General features: G+C 39.5%; 2 protein-coding genes across 2 annotated transcripts; both read right to left on the minus strand.

Moving 5' to 3' along the window:
* Positions 1-1,287: 1,287 nt before the first annotated feature.
* LOC131687529 (uncharacterized) lies at positions 1,288-2,836 on the minus strand. The gene is made up of 2 exons (XM_058971622.1): positions 2,644-2,836; positions 1,288-2,600 (listed from the first exon to the last, which is right to left on the minus strand). Exons 1-2 carry the CDS (start codon positions 2,834-2,836, stop codon positions 1,288-1,290), a joined length of 1,506 nt encoding a protein of 501 aa, XP_058827605.1.
* A 58-nt stretch (positions 2,837-2,894) lies between these two features.
* LOC131687530 (uncharacterized) lies at positions 2,895-4,205 on the minus strand. Its single transcript, XM_058971623.1, has one exon. The coding sequence runs from the start codon at positions 4,203-4,205 to the stop codon at positions 2,895-2,897; it is 1,311 nt and encodes a 436-aa protein (XP_058827606.1).
* Between the last annotated feature and the right edge of the window lie 23,611 nt (positions 4,206-27,816).

Raw genomic sequence — 27,816 nt, forward strand, 5'->3', positions numbered from 1 at the left:
TTGTTGCGGGAGCAACACGCTCGACCGCACTATTTAACTCAAATCAATATAAAAAACCGATTTAATCCACATAGCAGTGGGATGAGACATTTCTTACACATTTCACTATTGGATTAGTTTGCAGAACTCACGAGAAGTAGGCACCCAACTAGAGGTGGGATGAAAACAGTTTCTAGTCTTGCACGAATAAAATCTCGAATAAACTGAATAAATTATAGAAATCAACAAAACGACCGAAATAAAAAAATAAAGCAAAAAATGAAATAATAGGTTTTTAAATTCATAAAATGAGTAGAAAAATTAATGTAAATCAAAATTATCAAAGACACGAATCAAATTAGATTAGGTTATTAAATAAAAATTAAGATTATATTTAGAAATAGTTATAAGGTTAATAGAATGAATTGACTCATACTAACAAATCGAATGAAATAAAACGAATGACTGAACATAAAATGCATAAAATTAAAGATATGAATAAAATAAATCAAATGAATTAAATGAATCAAATGAATCAAATGAATCAAATGAATCTAATGAAACAAATGATTCAAACGAATCAAACGAATCAAATGAATCAAATGAATCAAATGAATCAAATGAATCAAATGAATCAAATGAATCAAATGATTCAAATGAATCAAATGAATCAAATGAATCAAATGAATCAAATGAACCAAATGAGCCAAATGAATCAAATGAATTAAATGAATCAGATGAATCAAATGAATCAAATGAATCAAATGATTCAAATGAATCAAACAAATCAAACAGATCAAACGAATCAAATGAATCAAATGAATCAAATGAATCAAATGAATCAAATGAATCAAATGAATCAAATGAATCAAATGAATCAAATGAATCAAATAAATCAAATGAATCAAATGAAATTCATTGAATCCAATGAATCCAATGAATCTAATGAATCCAATGAATCCAATGAATCTAATGAATCTAATGAATCCAATGAATCCAATGAATCTGTTGGGTTATGTTTCGGAGCACCAACTCTTTTTAGCAAACGTTGTTTTACTGTTAGCTTTAAGCTAGAAATAAGTTTTATTTAATATTTTAATTAGGTTTAAATAGGATAATTCAATTGATTAGGTGCTTACAATTTTGGTTGACCGACAAACTGAACGGAAGGTGTGGGTCACCCTTGGCTCTTCGTTTTTAAAACAATGTAGTATATGTACGTACTAGTAGCTTTAAGAAATTCGAGGGATAATGGCACTACTGCCGTAACCGCACCGACTCGTTGAAGAAAGTTAGGGTTATGTGCTATTAAGCAAAAATGTGTTCACTATACGGTACTGTTTTCTTCTTCTGCCCCACTGTATCCTGCTGCATGACGTTTCCTCGAGAAACCTCACTGTCGGCAGATCTGTCACCGTCGAATAAAGCGCTGCGCTCGGTAGCGTCGCCGCAGCGAGGGGTCTCGTCAGCACATACCCCCGCCCGTAAACCTTGGTGAGGGCCAGGAACTCCTGGAATACTGGAACTAGGTTTGCTATTCGGCTCGACGTCCAAAACAGCAAGCTTTGCGGCTATTCTTCGAATTAGACCCGCTGTGGTTCGTACCAACGCCTGCCGTACTCTTCCGTCTTGTCCAGGAAATACTGCTTCTATCCGCCCCCGAGTCCACTGGTTCCTTGCCGCCTCGCCAACCACCAAGACCAGATCGCTGACGTCCAGATCCTTGACCTCCTTGAACCACCTGCATCTGCGCGTAATTACTGGGAGGTATTCCTTTAGCCATCTGTTCCAGAATCCATCGCTGATGAACCGCGCCAAGTTCCAGCTGCTTCTCAGTGTTGAACGACTATCTATCGGGCCAGTAGGCAGGAACTTGATGCCGGATGAATTACCCAGCAAGAAGTGGTTTGGTGTCAGAGCTTCTTGATCTGCAGATTCCAATGGGATGTATGTAAGTGGCCTTGAGTTTATCATGGCCTCCGCTTCTAACAGAATTGTTTCCAGTGTTTCATCGTCAGGTTTTCGGGTACCATCCAGCGTCGCCCCGATTGCCACCTTGACCGAGCGAACGAGCCTCTCCCATGCACCGCCCATGTGCGGGGAAGCAGGTGGAATGAACTTCCATGTTGTTTGTGAAGTAGTAAACTTTTCCGCCATCATCTTGTTGTGCACTTCCAGTTTGTTGCTAGTGCCCTGGAAACAGGTGGCATTGTCCGACCAGAATTCCCGCGGCATACCCCGGCGGGAGACAAAGCGTTGGACAGCCATGATGCACGACTCCATACTCAGTGAGTGTACCACTTCCAAATGGATGGCTCTGGTAGTGAGATACGTAAAGAGGGCTACCCAGCGCTTGACGTTGCTTCTGCCCATTCTGACGAGCACCGGCCCGAAGTAGTCCAGCCCGGTGAAGGTAAATGGCCGGATGAACGAAGTAACCCGCATTTCCGATAGTGAGGCCATAGCGGGCGGTCTCGGGGAAGATTTAGCTATTCTGCACCAGACGCAGCTTCGTGTGACCTTGTCTAACAATCGACGCAGATGCGAAATGTCGAATCGTTGCCGAATTTCGTTGAAGACGGTCTCTCGGTTGGCCTGGCGAAAGCGGCGGTGGAACCAGTCTACAAGTAAGAAGGTGATTAAATGTTGTTTGGGTAGGATTACGGGAAACTTCGGTCGGTGTGTAGGGTGCTGCACCGATTCGGCCACGACTCCGCAGAACTTTATTCTCATCGAGGAACGGCCACTTGGTGTAGATGTCGCTGGCCTTATCCACAACATTATGATGTCGATCCGGTGGGCCTTGAGTTTGGACGAGTACGGCGATTTCATCAGGATAAACATCGCCTTGCGCCATCTTCCACGGCTCTTCTTCCGCTAGTCGTAGCTCATCGCTGGTAAGATTGCCAAGCTCCTTAGCTTCTTCCTTTCTTCCGCCGAATGTTGTTGATAAAGCGGAGCACGTATGCTACTGAACGGTGCATTTTGGTCCAACTGCCAAACCGGGTGAATTCCACCCACGCAAATTGGGCATTCCTTAGTTCTTCCTCAGTTGGCTCAATCGGTTGTTGCGTAGGCCGATTCCTTTCGGTGGTTTGGAAGAAGTCATGAGGCCGGAACCAAGGGCTGTCCATCGTCAGCTGTGGACCAATTCCCCACTTCGTCGCGAGATCGGCAACGTTGAGTTTCGATGGTACGTACATCCATTCCTTTGGCTCTGTGGTTGTCAGGATCTCGCCGACGCGGACAGCAACAAACTTGTGATACCGTCTGTGATCGATTGATTTAATCCAAGTGAGAACGGTTTTCGAATCGCCCCAGAAATATCGCAAATTGATTGGGTAAGAGTGCTGACTTTGGATGCTGCCGGCCAAGCGAACCCCGAGGTTGGCGGCTTTCAACTCGAGTCTGGGAATAGACAACGTTTTCAATGGGGCAACTTTCACTTTGGCCCCGACGAGTGCCACTTGCACGCAACTGTTACTCTCCAGTCGGAAATAAGCCACCGCAGCGTACGCCATTTCGCTAGCATCTACGAACACGTGTAGTTGGAGGCGATCCAGGTTCTTAGGAAAGGGTGACCTAAAGTAGCACCGGGGTATACGGATCTGATTTAACTGTCCGAAGAGCTCCGACCACTGTCGCCACGGCTTGTTGAGATCGTCAGGAATCTGTTGGTCCCATTCCGTACCTTTCGCCCACGTGTCCTGGAGGAGAATTTTGCCGTGCACAAGGAAAAACGCGACGAAACCGAGCGGATCAAATAGGCTAATAACCACTCGGGCGATTTCCCGCTTGGTGGGAATGTGATCCTCATGAAGAATGCGCTGTATGTCATCTCTCATACCAAAGGAGTACACAAACACGTCTTCGCACGGTATCCATTTAATCTTCAGCACTGATTTGGACTTTTCATCTCGCTCCAAGTCTAGATTTTTCGATAAAGGCATTGTCGTCTCTCCTATTCCGTACAGCACCCCTACTTCGTTCGATGAGAAATTCCGCAGAGTGAAGCTTCCCTTTGAATGCACGAATTTCACCTCGTTCACAACCTTTATTGCCTCCTGAAGCGTCTCGAAGCTGTCTAAGTAGTCGTCTACATAATGGTTGTACCGGATAGCTGTAGCGGCTCGGGGATACTCATCGGCGAACTCCTCTGCATTTAGGTTCTTCACATGCTGTGCGGACGCCGGGGAACAAGTGGAGCCGAATGTGGCCACATCCATCACATACACCTAAGGGCAATCCGATGGGTGGTCTCGGAACAGAAACCGTTGCGATTGGCAGTCGGGAGCTCGAATCTTGATCTGATGGAACATCTCCATTATGTCTCCACAAACGGCAACAGGATACTGACGAAACTGGTACAGAACTCTTGGCTGGGGGGTCAACAGATCCGGTCCCTTGAGTAGCCTAGAATTGAATGACATCGCGCACCTTTGCCGCTGCGTCCCATATCAGGCGAATCTTGTTTGGTTTCTGGGGACTAGAAACTACACCAAGGGGTAGATACCAGATCCGGCTTGACTCAACAGACGTCAGTTCAGTTAAAGTAGCCTTGTGAGCGTAGCCCTTACGCTCATACTCGAAGATCTGTTCGCGAACGCGCTGCTCCATAACCGGATCCTTTTGGAGCTTCCGCTCAAGTCCCTCCAGCCGTCGCACAGCCATAGGGTAGCTGTCGGGGAAGTCTGGGTTGTCCGTTCTACACAGAAGTCCCGTCTCGTAGCCTGGCCCGAAAGGTAGCCGCTTGGTTGTAGCAACTTTCTCGCACGCTTGTCGTCATCGGATTCCGGAACTACACATGGGCCCAGGACTCCTGCGTTCTCCAAAGTAAAGTAGTCGCGGAGCTGCTCGTTTAGCTCTCGATCAGGATCGGACACAGCCCCGGCGTGAAAGCTAGTGATCGCCGTTCGAGACGGTTGGCCCGGAATACATCCATAAATACTCCATCTTAGCCGGCATTTTGCACCAATTGGATCGCTCGGGTCTCCTTCACGCAGCTTCAGCGGGACGCATAGACGTAAGTTGTCGAGACCAATAAGTAATTTGGGTTGAACTAGCTCAGCGGAAGACCTCGAAGATGAGGGAAACGTCGCGCCAAATCACCGTATCTGAGTGTTTGCGAAGGCAGAACCAGACGACTAACCGTACGAACATCAACGATTTTGTGCCGTGCAACACAGACCTTACCAGCAATGGAGATGTTCACGCGCTGCAATCTCGATTCGATTCGCCTAACATTTCCCGTCCATTGGAGAGTCAGGGCTTCTGTTGGACCAGTAACCTTCAATTGCATCGCTATAGATTCCTCCAACAGTGTGAAGGAAGAGCCCTCATCTATAAAGGCGAAGATCGTTTGGAAAATGTTGTTGCTGTAGAGGACCACTGGCACGATTCGGAAGAGTGGCCATTTCAGGACACCGGAGGATACGTGGCTCGCTGAGATGGCAACGTTTTCCGGAGTAGAGTTGGAAGTGTGGAGGAGGGTGTGATGCTTATGACGGCACCCTTCTATTCCACATCCATTCCAGGAACGACACGGCCATTTTCCGTGACTGTTGAGGCAGGTCCGGCATAACCCCTTCTGCTGGACCAGCTTCCAGCGTTCATCCAGACATGCGCTCTTGAATTGATGGCAATCAGCCACTCGATGGCCAGCACGCCCACATGTCCAACATGGTTTACCTTGCTTTGAGTTGTTTGATGCACTACAACCCGCTGTAGGTGATGCACTACGATTTTGAAATGTCTGCGAATTTCTTTCCGCTGAGTGTGTATGCAATGTACCGGTGTCCTTGGATTTTGGCCGGTTGTTTCTCGACGCGGACACTACTCCTGGAAATTCGAAGGATACTTCGCTAGCTGCTGTCACCAATCCGGACATGAACCTGCCGAATGTGTCGAGGGTTGCTGGCTGGTTCTGCGTTTTGAAGAAGGCCCAGTTCATTCGCATTGATCCTGGCAGTTTCTCCACTAACTCCTGCATCAAGGTTGGATTAGACAGGTGGTCCTGCTGACCTGCCGCTCTGAGATGATCAACCAAATTTTGCAACGACAAACCGAACTGTATAAGTGTTTCCAGCTTGTCGTGTCGCGGGGCGGGAACATGTTGAATCTTGTGCAACAGTGAACGGATGATGAGTTCCGGTCTTCCATACAGTGTGCGCAGAGTCTGAATGACGTGCGGCACACCAGAGGGTAACAATAGACGACTACGGACCAATTCTAGTGCGCTTCCTTTCAGGCACGTTTGTAGACGCACCAGATTTTCTGCTTCTGTATAACCACAAGTAGCCGTAGACTGCTCAAAGTTGCTGATAAAGATCGGCCACTCCTCCGGATTTCCGCTAAATATTGGCAGGTCCTTACCCACGACGTGACGCGCTGAAATTTGCACCTGCGTTAAAGCAGCAGCGGGGGGTAGTGGGGGTGCTGGAGGAAGTGGGAAGTCTTGTAGCAACTGCGGCCTAGGTGCTGGAGTCGGGATTGGCGGCAGAGGTAGCGATGCGGGAGGGGCTGGTGCCGGCAATGGAATCGGAGATGGATTCAGCTTATCTAAAACTTCTCCCGGGTCTGTTCCACTTGCCTGCGATGCTAGACAGTTCTTAACCCTCCCGAATGAGTCTGTGATAGAACTACTCTTACTGCTATCTTGCGCAGCCTGTCGGACGATCTCTTTTCGTTTCTCGAACGACTCCTGTCTAATTTTCTGCTGCTCCCTTTTTAGTGTCTGTTCCGCCAGTAGCTTGCGCTCACATAGTAGGCGCTTTTCCTCGAGCTGGCGTTCTTCTTCCTCCAGCTTGCGCATCTCGATTTCCTCCTGTTCCAGAAGCTGTTGTTCTTTCATTTTCAACTCGTCTGCAACGAGCTTCAACTGCTCCTCCAGCAGTACTGCACGCACACTGGATGTAGTGCTTTTAGCTGGGTCGGGTTTCTTTTTCCCCCTTTTTGATCCTACCTTCGAACCGACCTTGGATCCTTTTGCAGGACGTATTTCTTCGGGAACATTAAGCTGTATGCCGCCGGAGGCCCCCTGCTGTGATGCACATTTGTCGCAGGAGTATTTAATGCCACGTGCTTTCACTGCATCGTCTACTCCGGCGCATCCAAAATGCTCCCAGCCGTTACACACGCAGCACTGTACCATCTGGTCCTCTGCGTCGTCTGGACGTGTACAGGACTTACAGTTCCGCGGGGTGTGTGGTGGTGGAGAAACTGGCTGATCTTCCATCATACCTTCCGAATCCCGAACAGAATTCTTAAAGAATGTTGGGTTATGTTTCGGAGCACCAACTCTTTTTAGCAAACGTTGTTTTACTGTTAGCTTTAAGCTAGAAATAAGTTTTATTTAATTTTTTAATTAGGTTTAAATAGGATAATTCAATTGATTAGGTGCTTACAATTTTGGTTGACGGACAAACTGATCGGAAGGTGTGGATCACCCTTGGCTCTTCTTTTATAAAACGATGTAGTATATGTACGTACTATTAGCTTTAAGAAATTCGAGAGATAATGGCACTACTGCCGTAACCGCACCGACTCGTTGAAGAAAATTAGGGTTATGTGCTATTGAGCAAAAATGTGTTCACTATACGGTACTGTTTTCTTCTTCTGCCCCACTGTATCCTGCTGCATGACGTTTCCTCGAGAAACCTCACTGTCGGCAGATCTGTCACCGTCAAATAAAGCGCTGCGCTCGGTAGCGTCGCCGCAGCGAGGGGTCTCGTCAGCACAGAATCCAATGAATCCAATGAATCAAATGAATCATATGAATCAAATAAATCACATGAATCACTGAATCAAATGAATCAAATGAATCAAATGAATCAAATGAATCAAATGAATCAAACGAATCAAACGAATCAAACGAATCAAATGAATCAAATGAATCAAATGAATCAAATGAATAAAATGAACCAAATGAACCAAATGTACCAAATGAATCAAATGAATCAAATGAATCAAATGAATCAAATGAATCAAATGAATCAAATGAACCAAATGAACCAAATGAATCAAATGAATCCAATGAATCCAATGAATCCATATCCAGAATCCATATCCAGAATCCATATCTAGAATCCAATGAATCCAATGAGTCCAATGAATCCAATGAATCCAATGAATCCAATGAATCCAATAAATCCAATGAATCCAATGAATCCAATGAATCCATTGAATCCAATGAATCCAATGAATCCAATGAATCTAATTAATCCAATGAATCCAATGAATCCAATGAATCCAATCAATCCAATGAATCCAATGAATCCAATGAATCCAATGAATCCAATGAATCCAATGATTCCAATGATTCCAATGAATCCAATGAATCCAATGAATCCAATGAATCCAATGAATACAATGAATCCAATGAATACAATGAATCCAATGAATCCATTGAATCAAATAAATCAAATGAGTCATATGAATCAAATAAATCACATGAATCACTGAATCAAATGAATTAAATGAATCAAATTGATTTAATTCACCCAGTGAATACAATGAATCAAATTAATGCAATGGATCAAATGAATAAAAAGAATGGATGAACAAAATGAATAAAGTATAAAATTAATTAAATGCATAAATAAAACAAACGAATCAAATAAACAAAATGATTGAAGTGATAAAATGAATAAAAAATAAATAAAATAAGCAGAATAAAATGCATTGATTAAAATGAAAAATTAAACAATGGTAAAAGGTTATAAATTAATATAAAGAAATAAATTGAATCAAATAAATTATTTGGATGAAATGATTAAAACTGAAAAAGTAGTCAGATTATTAAAATGAAGAAACTGAACAAAATGAATAAACTGGAAAAAATGAATAAAATGCATACAATGAAAACAATGAATAAAATAAGTTTAATGAATGATATGAGTAAAATGCACAAAAATAATAAACTGATCAGAGTGAATACAAAGAATGAAACGAATAAAATAAGCAAAATAAACGCAGATGAACAAAACGAATAAAAAGATGCTGAATAAAATAATTAATTAAAAAGAAATGGTCATATATTTGAAGCTAAAACATTTTTGAATAAAGAAAATGAATAAACCGGATTCTACGAATTTGAGAACCATTGCATCAAAAAGTTTTGAAATGTTTTTGAAATTCCCATCTTCTGAGAAAAGGCTAATAAATATGCAATGGACTTTCTTTGGCTTCCATTTTTTTAGTTCTATTCTTTTTATTTTCATGCTTCTTTACTTGACGGCGTCGTTTTAATATTATCTGGTGTTTCTACTTTATTGTTGGACCTTAATTAGTTATCAGGAACCTGGAACGTTCAATTTGCTTTGGAATTCGAAGTTTACTTTTTAATATAGTAAAGTGAGACAAGGTTAGATGTGCTTTCAAGCCCCTTGAACAGAGAACAACAGGGAGAATGCGATTCGTGAATGAGACAGGTAGATATTTCAAAGATTTCATTTGCATTGAAGTAAATAGTGTGAAATGTCTAGGCTATGTCGATAGCATAAAAGCCGTGTATTCAGTTGATTGCAATGCTTTCTACTTCCATTCATCCTTATAGCTTTCATATTGTTTCGTTCGGAATTCTCGTGCAGGAAATATGGATAAATAAGTCCCATACAGACAAATACTGTGAAAAAGAAATGATTCAAACTACTCAGTATATCCAGATGTGGACGACGATAAGTTAGAAGACACATTGTAGTTGCATCCCCCATCGAGAGTAGGTACTTTGGGAAACTTCTTTTTCTGGATCTAATTTGTGGATATTTTTGGTCTTTGATCCGTTATTTTTCATGAAAGCTCGTACCAATACAACGAATGTGCTGCTGATACAACTCATGGTTCATTCGCCTGCGCCACGTTCCGTCTTCCATCTGCACGCCACCATAGATGGTACGCAACACCTTTCGTTCGAAAACTCCAAGGGCGCGTTGGTCCTCCACGAGCATAGTCCAAGCCTCGTGGCCGTAGAGGACCAACGATCTAATCAGCGTCTTGTAGATAATCAACTACGTACGGCGGCGAATTTTGTTCCTCCGGAGTTAAAAGTAGGCACGATTTCCCGCCAAGATCCGTCTCTGAATTTCTCTGCTGTTATCATTGTCGTCGGTTACCAGTGAGCCCAAATACATGAATTCGTCGACCATCTCGATTTCGTCACCGTCAATACGAACTCGGGTGGGAGGTTCACATTGTCTTCTCTAGAACCTCTTCCTCTCATGTATTTAGTCTTCGAAACGTTTACTTAATTATAGTGTAGATACAGGCTTTGAATACAATTGAATTAAAGTTGAGTTGATGTAGCAGCAGACAAAAAATAGTTTTGTCTTCCCAAACCTTCGCAAATTACAATTAATAAATATTTCAGATTAGCAGAAGATCTTATGACACAACTTAGAAATGGATACAGAAATAGAAAGCTAGATAGATGCGATAGAAGAGAGACAGAGAGAGAAAGAGAGAGAGAGTGAGAGAGAGATATGGGGGGGGCGTGTGAGGAATGGCAAATGATGGTTAATGCAGTGACATTATTTTTATTATTATGATTTATTGATTTCTTACATTCTTATCATAAATAATGTAAGTAGTAATTTTTGCGCCATAACCAGTATAACCCAAATCTTGCAAAAGAGCTAAATTTTCGCTAGATTTTTGGGCTTCAAATATACAGTTGCTTTCGGTGACGCCACGAGTATAATTATATGAGAAATCTTTTATCTCACTACTAGGTAAATTACTTGTTGATCTGTGTATTGATATACCATCCAACATTTACCTCATGATTGAACGCAACGCCTTTCCCAAGGCATAAATACTAGAACTCACTGTTTCTTTATCAACACATTATTTTGTCTTTGAAGCGAACTTATATATTGATTTTTGAGAAATAGTTCATTTATTATAAAGGTAATTCACAAAATGTTCTCAACATCGAATTCCTTGAATCACGTAGATGTGTTTTCATACCCCGATATTCAAAATCGGTTTAGTTTTGCCCCTAAGACACCAGTAAAGCAATACTCAGTATGAAACAATCTCATTTTTAGGTAGTGGAAATTGGTAAGCGAGGACTAAAAATACAACATGTTTAATATCTCCTTCGCTCGTGCACGGATTTTGACAATCTATAGCTTGTTAGAAAGGGTTTTTTACAGGATTTATATTTATGTGCAGTTTTGCGACAATATTGTGTTGTTCGAAAGTTATTTGCAAAAAACCTGCTGTGTTTTGACAAAATCGCCCACATCTCAGAAAATAAACAACATATCGAAAATAATAGTGTCAAATGGCAACGTTAGGCTTTCATTTGAAATTAGTTTCATTAAGATCGGTTCAGCCATTGCTGAGATAATTACATGACATTTTGTACATACATACATACACACATACAGACATTGTCTCAATTTGTCGAGCTGAGTCGATTGGTATATGAGACTCGGCCCTCCGGGCCTCGGAAAAAGTTATCAAAGTTTGAGCGAATCCTATACATTTCTTTTGTAAGAAATGTAAAAATCAAAAACAATAAAAAAGATGGGTGGGTAATGTCAGAGACATAACCGGAGTGAAGTAGAATACACTTTAGGCTGTTAATGCGAATGCTACAATTTTGACTATATTCTGATAGGTTATATTAAAACCAGCCATTTCGTTATTTCTAATGGAAATACCGAAATATCGGTACACGTACATCGAAACCTAAAATATTCCAACATATTTATCCTCATATGGTAACCCTGAAAAGAGCATTAAATGAGAGTGAATCAGTTCATTTGGCAACAGTAGAGAATCGTATATACTTGTACCGTTATTTCGCTATTTCCATTAGAAATACCGAAATAACTTATTTTAATAAAAACTTTCAGAAATTAGTAAAAAGCATTCGTATTAACAACTTAAAATGTATGCTACTTCATTTCGGTAATGTCGTTGACATTACCTACCCATCTTTCTAATCTAGAACAGAACAATTGTTTTGAAAACCTAATAATTGCATAACCTAAGACGATTTAAAGCTACACTTTTGTGAAATCTCAACAGAAAACAAAATTACGTGTTAGTCCAACGAGCTTTCTGTCCCGTTGTTGTTGTAAAACATTAAAATTTTGAACATTTTTCAAAGCGTTATGATTGCGATTACAGACGGAAATGTTGGTTGAATGATATTTATTAAATTCTCCCAATTAATGTTCTATAGCTACTATGATCATATTTCCTTAGGAGGCGCGTTTTACCCCATGTTTTCATAAATAATAATATGCTCGAACCTTAAGCAAGCAGGTAACTTAGAGTGGAGTTTTAACAATAATGGAGCTTTTCATTTGTGTAGCCGCGATATTCGCAAACAAAATAAGTAAAAAACACATTGCGTCAATTAGCCGCACACAAAATAAGCCGGGCTTAATGTGGATACAATTAATCTGTTTTACGGACCGTTATTTAACTGAGTTTATAACATGATGATACGTAAAACTTTTTCTCAGTTTGCTCCGAGGACCAAGTAGTTTAAATTTCCCCTGGTAGTGCAAAAATGCTCCATAAACTCGTAAATAAACTTTCCGAAGTAACTCGTATCAAATCATGAACAGAAAATCGTATTATCAGTATCCAATAAGCCAACACCATCTCCTTTACACAACGAAACAACCAGTACGCATTACGGCTTGCCGGAGGAAACAAACACACAGATAAATTCACCACTGTGCACACTGGAACGTGCGCCGCGCCGTGGTGAATTTATCTATACAAGCACCTGACGCCACATATAATTTTAAGAACAAGAGAGCGCGTTTCTCGCACCAAACCTCCCCATCGCCAATCCATTTATTCAGCTCTAAAACAAGAATAAATATTGTGCAAGACACGACCACGATGACATTAAAAATGCAGCCAGTTTTATGAGCAAGCAATATTATCCGTGTCCAAATTAAAACCCGTTAATGCCATCGACTGTTTCAGAACTACACACAGGCATGCTATTCTTCACTAGAGATAATTGTTGAATTTTTAAATTAAAATCGATAACCTATAGTGTGATAAATTCAAGTTTTAAAAAAGTTGTATTCAAATCCATCAAATGGGAATATCAATTAATGATGCTCACAAACAAAACCTTACATCTATCTTTAAATACCTGCTATCAAATCAAATGTTTGCAAGCGCGATAGCAAAATAACTGGTCATAAATCAAATTATTCGTAAACGAAGAAAGTTCAACATATGTGCCTTTATATATTCGGTGATTTAATTAACATTAACTCTGAAATGTTCTATATTTGGGGTCCTAAAAGGAACCATTTTAAGGGAATCATTCAAATTAACTGTTTTGTATATGGGGTCCTGAAAAGGACCATTGGTGGAATCCAGAAATGGACTATTTGTGGGATCCACAAACACGCGTGCTATGGAATGAAAAGTACTAAACTAACTAAGGGCTTTTGGTTTAACAAAAATAACATGCAAAATGGAACAATTAGTCAGCTGCAAAAAAGGTTTGCCATCTTTTCCAGTCACACTTCGAAATGAAAAGAAACAACCTTTCCCTTCAGCATCTAATATGAAATACTGATAGCTTGAAACGTGACATCGGCTTTTATCACTTTCGCACTGATGATGGAAGGACTGCCTTAAATGCAGAATAACTAAAAAATATTTGCGGATTCTTTTTGGTACGGCTTTCGCTAGCTGGCAGTGTTGCCACATCCTCCAATTTTCTGAAACATTGCAGAATTTTGGATTATGTTTCCGAAAGACTATTTTTAATAAATCGCAGGTTTTCGCTAATTTCAACCTGGAAATGTACTTTAAGTAGCTGCACATTATTGTATTGTTTCGGAAGGATAAATTTAAACAAATAACAGATTGTTGCAAATTTCAGATTGTCAATATACGCGCAAGCAACAAATAACGAATATAAACTGCGCAATTGGATTATCGCTGTCAATGATTGGAAGTATTCCAATTTGTTCTTTATTGTTTGTTATTGTTATAGCCCTTAAAAGGGCTTTTAATTTAACAATAATAACATGCAGAATGGAACAATTAGTCAGCTTCAACTGAGGTTTGTCAACTCTTCCGCTATTTACATCGGATCACCCCCAGCGGTAGCAGTGATCAAATGCCAATGTGGTATATATAGGTGTGGCAGAACACACGGTTCGCTAATGTTGGCAACCAAAAATATGTAAACAATCCAGAAGCACAGCACGTCATAGCGGTCACACGATTCAATGGGAGCGGAACGACCGCTATGACGAAAGCAAGTCGATTTATACTGTGATCACCAGCCCGGGGACATCTTGACAGCTCCCATATATTGAGCTCCTAAGCGAATTTTGTGATGATTTGGTGATGTCATGGCGGCTCGAATGGAACAAAATTTAAAAAAGGCGCATCCCATCTATTGTTTTCTATATCTGTAAAAAATGAACAATTTAAGTATTTCTATCACCAAATTTATTTCGCTCTTCAAATTAGAAACTGTCCATACCTTAACAGAAACATAGATTCCATTTTGGATCTACAAAATCCAAGAAAAATAAATCGATTTTCAGGAATACAAGAAAATGGCTTTCAAAATCGAGCCACTTCCACTTATATTGAAATTTCCGAAAATCTTCGGGATCGAACCAACATGAAATCCTCCGGTAGACGCCGTTCAATTAGTTTTCTGTCGGGCTGGAACTGAGTATTTTGCGAAATGAATTCTGAAGGAATCAGTACCAAAACCATCGCAAAATCTTTTGGAAAGAATTATTGCAAAAGTCGAACAAAACTCTGGCAAGAGTCGAACATAATTGTATATTCCTGGCAGTATTCTTCCTAAAACCGGTCACTACCGGTTTGCTGCCAGAATTCTAGTAAAAGCGCACAAATTCTATCCTAAACCAATTTTGCTAACTGTGTAGAAAATCCTACATATTTCGTTTATATTCCCAAACGAAATTCTAGAATTCTTGACGTTCTTAATTAATTTGAAATAAGATGTCATATGTTCACGAATTGTTAGGCTTGGTGATTTACTTTCATTGGCCAAAATGATTTTCATTCATATTTCTTGGGCAAAAAGCACAAATGATTTACCGATTACACACATCACACAACAATAAAACAAAAAAACAACGACTTCCAGTTAAATTTATAATAAGATTTATGTACCTTGCTGACAGTTTCCAGTACAGACACTTCATATAACAGACTAGCGGAGGGAAAAACAGAAAAACTAGCAACCATGGATGTAAACTGGCATCACGGAAGCTCCCATAAGCTTTGCATGGGCTTCTTCTTGCACTCCCCCTACAAAAACCCTCATGCCCGTTTGGCTGCACTTTTTGACAGTCCGTTTGGCTGCAATTTTTGACACTTCGCTAGTCTGTGTATAAAGTGTCTGTAGTTTCCAGTTAGGGATAAATTTATTCTCAAATAATTGTTTTCTTTATCCACATTTTGGAATACGCTTTTTCTGAATGTTGTTCTTGCTGCATTGACGGCGTTCATAACACACGTAACGAAACACGCTTTCTCTTGAAACAATTTCGTTTCGCTGTTCGTGGTACACTCGTACGGAGAAGGCATACTAGCGCCACCATCAAATTAGTGGTACATATATGAAACAAGCACTATCTGTCAAGTTGTCCCCGGGCTGGTGATCACTCACACCACTCATGTACGATTCATCTTACGAATACCAAAGTGTCCGTCAACATGCATGATTGCTACTGCTGTTCTTTACGGCCCGACGTTTGACGGGAGAATGAAGAGACGAGACGAGACGCTATAGGCACGATGTTACTTGTCTGGCAAAAGAGTAGATTTGTTCCAGTACATGGAAGTTACTCCCTGTTGCTCCGGAGCAAAAAATTCTTGCTCCTTTTCACTCCGGTTTGCCGAAGAAAAAAGAGAAGAAGATAGTACAGGAACGATTTTCTCCCTGTTTGCTCCGGAGTACTTCCAGTTTCTCCTGGTACTGGAACAAACCTAGTAACAACCAAGGCTGGAAGAAGTGAAATGACATTTTTATGCGAAAGTTCGGGATAAAACCAACGCGACCGCCACGCTCCAACTGTACCTAAAGCTGTTATGCATGTAAACGGACGAGAGAAAAGCAAAAACGTTCGTGCTGCTGAGCGTGCCTGTTACATGTTCGTGAAAGTTCGGTTATTCGGCTTGCTGCCGTAGTTGGGTTTCGTTCGCTAGCTGTTGCGAATGTATGTGAATGGTGAATGGTGTGTTCAACTTTCATCATCCGTTGCGTTGGAACTGTTGCAAATAAATTTCATAGCAGCGGTTCAAAATGAATGTAGTGAACGCTTATATTTGCAAGATTGGAATGTGCGGCAGTCCTTTTTTCGCTTGCTATAGGAAAGGACTGCAAACAAAATATTAGTTGTCACATAGTATAGCTGAAGGGAAAGTTGTTGGCCATTGAAAATCTATAGTTTTGTATATTTACAATGCGCAGAGGGGGGGGGGGGTCCGCTGATGCCTCAAAATGGAAATGTTTTCAACTTTTCTGTGATGAGGAGAAAAAAGTTGTCCGTTGAAAATCAATAGTTTTGTACATTTACAATGCGCAGGGGAGTCAGCCGACGCGTGAAAATGGAAATGTTTTCAGCTTTTTGGTAATGAGTTTTATATTGAAGGAGAAATTGTTGGCCGTTGAAAATCAATAGTTTTGTACATTTACAATGCGCAGGGGGTCCGCCGTTGCGAATGGAAATTTTTTTTTTCAAGTTTTCAGTAATGAGTTTTATATTGAAGGGGAAATTGTTGACCGTTGAAAATCAAAAGTTTTGACATTTACATTGCGCAGTGGGGTCCGCTGATGCGTGAAAATGGAAATGTTTTCAACTTTTTGGTAATGAGTATTAGATTGAAGGGGAAATTGTTGGCCGTTGAAAATCAATAGTTTTATACATTTACAATGCGTAGGGGGTCCGCCGATGCGTGAAAAGGGAAATGTTTGCTGCTTTTTGGTAATGAGTTTTATATTGAAGAAGTTGTTGGCCGTTGAAAACCAATAGTTTTGTACATTTCCAATGCGCGGGGGTCCGCCGATGCGTGAAAATGGAAATGTTTTTAGCTTTTTGGTAATGAGTTTTATATTGAAGGAGAAATTGTTGGCCGTTGAGAATCAATAATTTTGTACATTTACAATGCGCAGGGGGGTCCGCCGATGCGTCAAAATGGAAATGTTTTTTTTTCAAGTTTTCAGTAATGAGTTTTATATTGAAGGGGAAATTGTTGACCGCTGAAAATCAAAAGTTTTGACATTTACATTGCGCAGGGGGGTCCGCTGTTGCGTCAAAATGGAAATATTTTCAACTTTTTGGTAATGAGTTTTTGATTGAAGTGGAAATTATTGGCCGTTGAAAATCAATAGTTTTGTACATTTACAATGCGCAGGGAGTCTGCAGATGCGTGAAAATGAAAATGTTTTCAGCTTTTTGGTAATGAGTTTTATATTGAAGAAGTTGTTGGCCGTTGAAAACCAATAGTTTTGTACATTTCCAATGCGCGGGGGTCCGCCGATGCGTGAAAATGGAAATGTTTTTAGCTTTTTGGTAATGAGTTTTATATTGAAGGAGAAATTGTTGGCCGTTGAGAATCAATAATTTTGTACATTTACAATGCGCAGGGGGGTCCGCCGATGCGTCAAAATGGAAATGCTTTCTTTTTTCAAGTTTTCAGTAATGAGTTTTATAGTGAAGGGGAAATTGTTGACCGTTGAAAATCAATAGCTTTGATATTTACAATGCGCAGAGGGGTCCGCTGATGCGTCAAAATGGAAATGTTTTCATCTTTTTGGTAATGAGTTTTAGATTGAAGGGGAAATTGTTGGTTATTGAAAATCAATAGTTTTGACATTTACAATGCGCAGGGGGGTCAGCCGATGCGTGGAAATGGAAATGTTTTTCACTTTTTAGTAATGAGTTTTATATTGAAGGGGAATTCGTTGGCCGTTGAAAATGAATAGAAGTTGTTGGCCGTTAAAAATCAATAGTTTTGTACATTTACAATGCACACGGGCAACCGCCAATGTGACATAATGAAATCTTTTTATGCAATAGTAGCATAATCCGGTTACAGACTGATGGTATTGCAAGACAATTTTCGTTATTTTTCTCCTATAATCAGGAAAATATATTTTTTCATTAATAATTTTGTGCCAATACATAAGAAACAATTAAACGAACAAAAATCATCTTTTTCATAATCCACCATTACATTTTGGCATATTTCCATAGTGGAAATTTCAAAAGGAACTGTTTTCGATCATTTTTACCGCTACCTTGCAGTATTTTAGTCGCATAATAGCGAAAACTCAGTTTGTTTATATTAGCGATTTAGGCCAGTGTTGCCACAATTAAATCTGTACCGGGAGTTGAAAAATCTTTTCTATCTGTACTCTTCTATCGAAAAAAGGACCGGATTCTGTATCCAAACAATAACGAGGTTGTTAAAATTTTCCATTCGGGGAAATCAAACCAAACATTCTGACTCGGTTGTTTTATTTGAGCTGGAATTCCGCAAGAACCCAGTAAACTAAAAGGCGGCGCCGTAACTTGCCGTTCACTGTAAAAGTAGTGTGGGAAACTAGAATTCCGGATGAGTTTGACTGGGTAATGGCAATATCAGCTCCAGCTCAAATTCTCACTGCCACTTTGTTTGCCAACCAAAGGTGGCCAACAGAGTGGCGGCTAGAAACTGAGATGGGGTTGGCAATATCAATAAGATGCGAGAAACCGGCTTGCAGGAATTCAAATGGAGTACGTCAGAGTAAACGTATGCACTCCGAGAAGATTCATTCTGCGTTTATTAGACATCATCCCTTTGATTTGCTGGAAGCATGTTTCTCGCATATTGCATTATAATGTCAGCTTCAGTTCAAGCTCAATCAGTACCAGCTCCACTTCAGGTTCTTGCCATCACTGCTGTCTAACTTAACTGTTTACTGGGATGCATTGCAGGGTTAAATTATTTTGCCTTGCTGTCATGTAAAAAATCTGTATCTGTGCCAAAAATGCTTCAGAAATCTGTACCTTTCTAGATAAATCTGTACTTGCGGCATCACTGATTTAGGCCCTCATGAAAGATGTATGTCGAAGTGAGAATTGCCTATCAAAAGAAAAATGAAAAAAAGAAAAAGAAATTGATAGCAGTTTGATGAGCTCTAGCAGATAAACCAAGTTGATTTCGAGTAAATCCTTTCTTAAGCATAATTTTGTTATCTTAGAGATCCGAAAAGAGTTAAGCGGCTGTATCTAGGGACAAAACAAGAATATTTTAAGAGCATCGGTTGATTAAAAAGAAAAAAGAATATATTTCTCGATTTTGTCAATGTCCCCGTTTTATCAGCCTAAAATTCACCAATGGGCTGATAAAAACGGGCCTTCACAGTATTACCATTATAAATTACAAAATGGTGGAAACTCGTCAACCGTTATACCGAAATGAAAAAAAAAACTGGAGAAAGTAGCTGCTACTTTGAAAACGTATTGCAATTGAAACATGTCATGTTTTGTTGAACAAATTACATTACTGTAATTAAAATTAATCGATAAAAGTCATATTGCGGAAATTGTTCGAAAAAATACATCACAGATCGTACAATAAGCATAATATATTTTACGATGCAGGGAAAAACATATTTCTGCCAAACCTTCTGCAAATAACCTTTTCATCCGTTTTCTTCGCGTAATTGCAATTTGCAAGTCAGTAAACAGTGTAGGCGACAAAGCTTGTAGTTGCGCATAATTTAACTATTATTACTTAACTATTGATTTTCAATAGCCAACAATTCCCCCTTCAATATAAAACTCATTACTAAAAAGTTGAAAATATTTCCATTTTCACGCATCGGCGGACTCCCCTGCGCATTGTAAATGTACAAAACTATTGATTTTCAATGGCCAACAACTTCTCCTTCAATTCAAAACTTATTATCAAAAGATTGAAAAAAATTCATTTGGTGCATCGGCGGACCCCCTGTGTATTGTAAATGTCCAAACCTATTGATTTTGAATGGCCAACAACTTCTCCTTCAATATAAAACTCATTACCAAAAAGTTGAAAATATTTCCATCTTGACGCATCGGCGGACCCGCAAAACTATTGATTTTCAACGGCCAACAATTTTTCCTTCAATATAAAACTCATTACCAAAAAGCTGAAAACATTTCCATTTTCACGCATCGGCAGACTCCTTTGCGCATTGTAAATGTACAAAATTATTGATTTTCAACAGCCAACGAATTCCCCTTCAATCTAAAACTCATTACTAAAAAGTTGAAAACATTCCCATTTTCACGCATCGGCGGACCCCCCTGCGCATTGTAAATGTACAAAACTATTGATTTTCAACGGCCAACAATTTCCCCTTCAATCTAAAACTCATTACTGAAAACTTGAAGAAAAAAAACATTTCCATTATGACGCATCGGCTGCTCCCCTGCGCATTGAAAATGTACAAAACTATTGATTTTCAACAGCCAACGAATTCCCCTTCAATACAAAACTATTAGTAATTAGTTGAAAACATTTCCATTTTGAACATTTCCATTTTGACGCATCGGCGGACCCCCCTGCGCATTGTAAATGTACAAAACTATTGATTTTCAACGGCCAACAACTTCACCTTCAATATAAAACTTATTACCAAAAGGTTGAAAAAATCAATTTTGTCGCATTGGCGGACCCCCTGTGTATTGTAATTGTCCAAAACTATTGATTTTGAATGGCCAACAACTTCTTCAATATAAAACTCATTACCAACAAGATAAAAAAAACATTTTGGCTCATCGGCGCACCCCCTGCGAATTGTAAATGTACAAAACTATTGATTTTCAACGGCCAACAATTTCCCCTTCAATATTCTGGTTGCAGTTGAAAATCGAACTTCGAACTTGCGCCTTTTGTTTTTTGCGTACATGTTAGAGAATCAACTTGCCCATCATCTATACCAGATGCGCTTTAGTTGGGCAAGAGCTAAACAGGAGAAAAACCGAAAGGCGCCAGTTCACTATTTCGATTTTCAACTGCAACCAGAATATAAAACTCCAAAAAGGTGGAAATAATTCCATTCTGACACATCGGCGGACCCCCTGCGTATTGTAAATGTAGAAAACTATTGATTTTCAACGGACAACTTTTTCCTCCTCATCACAGAAAAGTTGAAAACATTTCCATTTTGAGGCATCAGCGGACCCCCCCCCCCTTTGCGCATTGTAAATATACAAAACTATAGATTTTCAATGGCCAACAACTTTCCCTTCAACGATACTATGTGACAACTAATATTTTGCAAATATAAGCCATGAATGTCGTTCACTACATTCATTTTGAACCACTGCTATGAAATTTATTTGCAACAGTTCCAACGCAACGGATGATGAAAGTTAAACACACCATTCACTATTCACATACATTCGCAACAGCTAGCGAACGAAACCCAACTACGGCAGCAAGCCGAATAACCGAACTTTCACGAACATGTAACAGGCACGCTCAGCAGCACGAACGTTTTTGCTTTTCTCTCGTCCGTTTACATGCATAACAGCTTTAGGTACAGTTGGAGCGTGGCGGTCGCGTTGGTTTTTTCCCGGACTTTCGCATTATAATGAAATTCGAAATGACTTCTTCCAGCCTTGGTGGCGGGAAACAAAACTGGTGTGTGGCGGCATTCACGCACACCAAAGAGATTACATTCATTGAACGACATTCATATGTACACCAACCATGAAATTCGTGTATGACTTTCCTGCTCGAGCAGCAGCGTGAAAGTTTGTAAGCTTATGACGTTCATAAAAAATGTCACGTTTCCAGCCCTGATTCAAACAGGCACGCGGCACAACTGATTCAAACAGGCACGAGGCACATTTATTTATAACTTTTCGTGTTTGTTTAAATTACTAACCTGCTCCCTATTGACGGCTCTGCCGGGGATAGATTGACTGATGTATGGGAGTTTTCACGTTGTCGAGATCTGTTCATTTTTGCTTGTTTTTCAATAGTGTGATATTGAAATACAAAAATTGTCAACTGATTCAAACAGGCACGCGGCACATTTATTTATAACTTTTCGTGTTTGTTTGAATTACTAACCTGCTCCCTATTGACGGCTCTGCCGGGGATAGATTGACTGATGTATGGGAGTTTTCACGTTTTCGAGATCTGTTCATTTTTGCTTGTTTTTCAATAGTGTGATATTGAAATACAAAAATTGTCACGTCATTTCATGATTAGAATCATCAGCGCACGTAGCAGCTGCTATGCTTACAACGTCAGAACACAAACTAACGAATTTTTCTTGTGTTCTCTTTTTATACGCGTCGCAGTTCGTTCGATCAAAAAAAGGCAGTCCCAGCAACGCTTGCTTTTTGAGCGAATTGTACCAACCAATCATGGATCAGATAATTACTACTTTCATAAAATCCATTATTTCCGCTATTTTTAGTAATTGTTCATACTACCGAATTGGATACAAAATTGTTGTACATATTTCCAATCAGATAGCGTAATAATCTTATTTTTTCATTCAGTACAAAGGCAGATATTCACGTTTGAAAAATCGGGTAAAATTCTGGCAGAAAATTTTGAAACGGGACCCCTACATTGAAACGTTAGAAGTACTCTACTTCAAAAATCGATAAGAAAAGTAAAAAAACGAAACACTTCACCAGTTGGTTCCCGACGAGCTGGTAGGGGAATTGACGGATATCACCTGCGTGACCTTCACACAGTAGAGATCTGGTATAGCTCGTCTAAACAAAGCCGTCTTTCAGATAAGAAAACTGTTTAGTACCGCACTACACTGCACTGCCTGACACAATTTAACGTTTATAATGTTTATAATGTTTATAATGTTTATACTACAGCCCTTGCTGGCATAAACACCTTCACCGATATCCCCTGACTTAAGGTAATGTTACAATAAACAACGCCCGTGTGTAAACTGAACGAGCGCTCGGTTACGAATGATAGCTGGGTTATAATGGGTTGATTTTTTCATAATACTCATCTTTTTCCTCTCTGGATCATTGGAGTTATCATTTTTTTCTCTGGAGAAGCGGACAACCAATCGGAGGGGAAGAAAACTGCAATAGATTACACAAAATTTACATTTTAGAATTTATTAATGATTTTGATAATGTGCAAAAACTCAACAATGCCTGGGATTATCTAGAGTGAACAAAAAGATTATGGTATTCAGTATATCGAAAAGAGACGCCGATTGAAAACCTACAACCATGCGCATACATAATACTGACACTAAACAATATTCGATTCCACAAGGCTGAGAAATAAGTTATCAAAATATGTACTGCTAATGTACAATTCAGCACACCCACTGAAAGGTGAAGTATGGAAGATCTGTTAAGTAAGTGAATTTTATCATGTGTGATAGTGGCATTTATAACCATTCGCTCCTATCCCACTGGTAGCTGCTGCATTTTAAGACAATTTCAATTTCGCGCGGAGTCGATCATTCCTAACCAGGGAGTGGCAACCCTACGTTGATGTACAGACGTTGACAGTAATCAACAGTAAGCTCAGCAGCTTCTAGGCCCATCCCTAGCAACAATTACGGTTTTATGGCACTCTTGAGGCCCTTCTTAAAACTTAGAATGCACTTGTACTGTGCTATAAAACTAAAAATGCTACTTGGGATGTGTCCCATGCTCTTGCATTGGGTTGTTTTAATTTTAAGAAAGCGAGATGTTGGCTTGAATCGAGGGTGAATGAACGGTAAATATACAATACAATAAATAAATGGCTTGAAAAAGGCCACCTATCAGGAGGCTGTTCCTAACTTAATTGCGTGAAGGTGGTTAGAAAGATTGGAAATCCTTCAAACGCCTTCTCTAGGTCGAACTATCTACTGAATTTGAGTCGATAATGTTGCTATTCTTGCAGCAAATTCCAAGCTGGAAGCAAATTTAACCTGAGACGCCGTTATGCCGCTTTGTAAATATTTAAGGTGATTGCGAATAATACGAATAAGGTTCCATTTATGATTTTTGAAGTTTCATTTGAAAATGTTGAAACACGAATGGCAATATGTTGGTGCATACAATGTTCTGCCTTTTCTTTTCATTTGGATTCAACTATAAAGCTCTGCATACTCAAAATTGGTCCGCTGATTTTTGACCGGTGAAGTGATCCTAGTGGTCGGTTTTGATGATGACGGTCCCACCTCATACCCCCACAAAGGTGTGAGCTGAACGATTTATCTAAAAGATAATTAATGTTTTGATCCATAACAAAACCAGTTAACAAAAAGAAACGGACTGGTTCAATTTGCAGACATAGCTTTCCTTCAAAAGAACGTAACCAGATACATTTCGAATATTCCGCCAACAACTAGGGTCCATCAAGAAAATTTCCATTCCGGGAAGATACTTGATAGAATCGGGAATTGAACCCAATAGCTTCCATTTCCGATAATTCTCTGTAAGTCTCCTCCCGCCTGACCAAGACATCGGTACTACCACCTGCTAAGGTGAGCAGTGACGAGCCTAGTGGCAGTGCAGAGTCCGGTCGAGTTATATCATCCACATCAGACCCCTTTATTGAAAGTTTCCTACCATTAACCCAAGGCAATCAAGGGATACTCCTATCCGAGTACATCCTTGATTGATCAGGAATTGAACCCGATATCTAGTAGTTATCAGAAGGAGTCATCAAGCCCCATACTCAACGAGCTAACTCCGTTATTACCACTATCGCAGCAATAACCGAACTTAACTCTATTGTCGAGCAAAGTCAACACAACTCCATCATCAAATCAGACCCTGATCACAACAAAAGTCTAAAAGCTTCGATTCAACCCGATGAGCTTTTAGTGCTGGTCACCATGTTCGATTTCAAGTTAGTCTCTATCTGCTTAGCGCGCGCGTGGCTCAGACTTTTGTAGACATCTCATTATTTTTTAATAACTTTAATAAACAAGTAACAAAAATCCATCATCATCATAGCGAATATAATAACTTAGTGTGACTAAATGCAAATAATAGAAGAGAAAAAAAAAATACAATCTTCGTGGTATTACATAGTTATTCAAATAACTCCAAAATATAAAAATTCAAAAAATCTGTCTACAAAGCAGATTTTACGTGTGAAATACATAGTGTTTTGAACTCCGCTAATGTTGCTGCACGTTTAATATGCCAAGGCATCGAATTGAAAAAACTTATTCCTTTGTACAACAAGGAGTTCTGTGATCTACTAAATAAAAAGTTTGGTGTTCTTGGATCCGACGCGTTTCTAGTGTTGTACCTATGCACATCACTTCCTCTTTCAATTCGATCACACAAATATCGAGGCAGCATTCCATTAATAATTTTAAAAATGAACACCATTGTTAAGTAATAAATTCTTTGCTTTACAGAGAGCCATTGTAATGCGCTTAGCATGAAACTAGAGGAAGTGTATCTGTTACATTTTAAAATTAATCGCATGATTCTATTTTGCAATCGCTGTAACCTCAATATTTGTGTTTGATTGGCAAGAAACAAAATGGATGGGCAGAAGTCAATATGTGGTGAAACAGTAGATTTATATAATAAAATTTTACTACTAATTGTTAAATCATGTTTCAGACGACACAATATACCATACTTTTTAGCAATCTTTTTGATGACATTGTCGATGTGAGACTTAAAGGTTAACTTGTCATCAATGATTATTCCAAGATGTTTTAATTCACTAACGCGATCAATAGTCTCACCATTTATTTCAACGTTAACGTCAGGCCTAGTATTAGCCGAAGAGATGATCATATATTTAGTTTTAGCAACATTTAACTTTAATTGTTTAAATTTTAACCAACGAGCAAGGGAATGCAAATCTTCGTTCAAATGCGCCACGGCTTCATCTATATCCTTAGCTGCAATGAACAGAACAGTGTCGTCAGCAAACAAATTTAAGTCACAAAATCGTAAAACTCGCCTCATGTCATTTATATACATAATAAATAAAATAGGACCTAAGACACTACCTTGCGGCACTCCAAGAGGATTGCCGAGAGGACTAGATACAAAATCGTTAAAACTAGTTTTCTGAGTTCTATCACATAAATAGTTTTCAAACCACTTATGCGCTATCCCTCCGATACCAAATCGCTCTAAAGTTTTCAAAAGTAATGGTCTCCAAATTGTCTCAAAAGCGCGTTTCAGATCCAAAAATACAGCAAAAATAGTCTCTTTAACCTCGATTTTTCTCTTTCCATTTTGCTAACACTAGATTCAAAGCGGTTTCGCAAGAGTGTCCCTCTCGGTATCCCGATTGCTCCGGAATTAGCAAATTATTATTATTCAAATAACTCATCAGCTGGCCCTTAACAACAAGTTCTAAAATTTTCTCTAATGTGTGCAACATGTTAATGGGGCGGTACTCTTCGGCTTTATCCGTTCCAGTAACATTGGGAATAGGAATCACAAGTGATTCCTTCCAAACTGTCGGCACGTGCCCAGTTTGTAGCGATTCATTTACAAGGTCCAGCAGATCGTGTCCGATGACATGAAAGCAATCCTGTATCACTTTTGCATTGACATTATCGATACCAGCCGATTTTCCCAAAGAAAAACAAATATCTTTCAATTGTTCAAAAGTGATTGGGTGAAATCCATCAAATCTACAGTTAATATTAATCGGCTGTGTTATTTCCGCAGGTTCACTGACCAGCTCAATACTTTGATTGATCAGTTGCACACTGTTAACGAAATAACTGTTCAATTTTTCAGCTATTATTTGCTCAGATTGTTCTTCTACCCCGTTAAAAGTTATGGACTGCGAGGAACTAGGTTTAGGTTTAATTAAATTCTTTAGGATTTTCCATAACTCTTTGCTGTTGTTTTGATGTTGATCGATCTTCCTTTGAATGTACTCACATTTGGTCTTTTTCAAAGCTCGTGAATAAATATTTCGCGCGTGTGTGTACCGATTCCAAAGACGTTCACTATTAGTTCTGCAAAATTTCTTGTACTTTTTATCCCTTTTACGTTTCAGGCGCAAAAGATCTAAAGAGTACCAGCTGTTCGAGTTATTTAAATTAATATACTTTTGAGAAACTAAACTATTTGTACACTCTTTTAACACATTAGTTAGAACAGCTGCCTTGTTATCCAAATTTCCATTTAATTCCGTAAAATCCAGGCTTCTCGAAACCAGTTGAGACATGGCTTGTTTCGAATATCTTTTCCAGCACTTAATTTTAACTTTATCCTCCTCACGGTTTGGTTCACTCTCCAGCAAAATTGAAATTGTCTCATGATCTGAAATTTTACAATCGGCCTCTACATACGAATGAACCCCATCAAAATTGGAATACACGTGATCTATCAATGTTCTACTGTGTCTGGAAATTCTTGTAAACTCACTAACCGTTTGCTTGAAATTGAAAAACTCAGCCAACTGCTTCAACTGATTCGAATTTTGATCGTTGAGCCAATCAATATTGAAATCGCCCGAAATTACATTAAGTTTGCTTAAATCAACGAAATTCTCCCACCAGTTTTCTAAAATTTCTAAAAATCGTCGATCGCTAGAACTAGGAGAATGGTATACTACTGCAAAATTTCCCATCTGCATGCCTCTTTCAACTGATATACCCAAGAACCAATTATTATCAACTGCTTCGTTTAACCGAACGTTGAATTTAATCGATTCTTTGGCGTAAATAGCAACTCCACCGGTATGTCTGGAATGAGATAGGCAAAAAGCAACTTTATAACCCGGAATGCTATACTGATCAGATGCATCAGCATCAACAATATGTGTTTCTGATAGAAAAACCAACAATGGACGTTTGTTTTCTACAAGATGTCGCATTGCAACAAAGTTTGT

The sequence above is a fragment of the Topomyia yanbarensis genome, chromosome 3 (genome assembly GCF_030247195.1).
Source record: "Topomyia yanbarensis strain Yona2022 chromosome 3, ASM3024719v1, whole genome shotgun sequence".
Lineage (NCBI taxonomy): Eukaryota > Metazoa > Arthropoda > Insecta > Diptera > Culicidae > Topomyia > Topomyia yanbarensis.

What these genes read in the sequence shown, in the direction of transcription:
- LOC131687529 (XM_058971622.1), bottom strand. Translation starts at nt 2,836, where the DNA reads ATGGCGCAAGGCGATGTTTATCCTGATGAAATCGCCGTACTCGTCCAA. An exon ending in CACACCGACCGAAGTTTCCC is followed by an intron (nt 2,601 to 2,643) that starts GTAATCCTACCC and finishes TCTTACTTGTAG; the next exon opens with ACTGGTTCCACCGCCGCTTT.
- LOC131687530 (XM_058971623.1), bottom strand. Translation starts at nt 4,205, where the DNA reads ATGGATGTGGCCACATTCGGCTCCACTTGTTCCCCGGCGTCCGCACAG.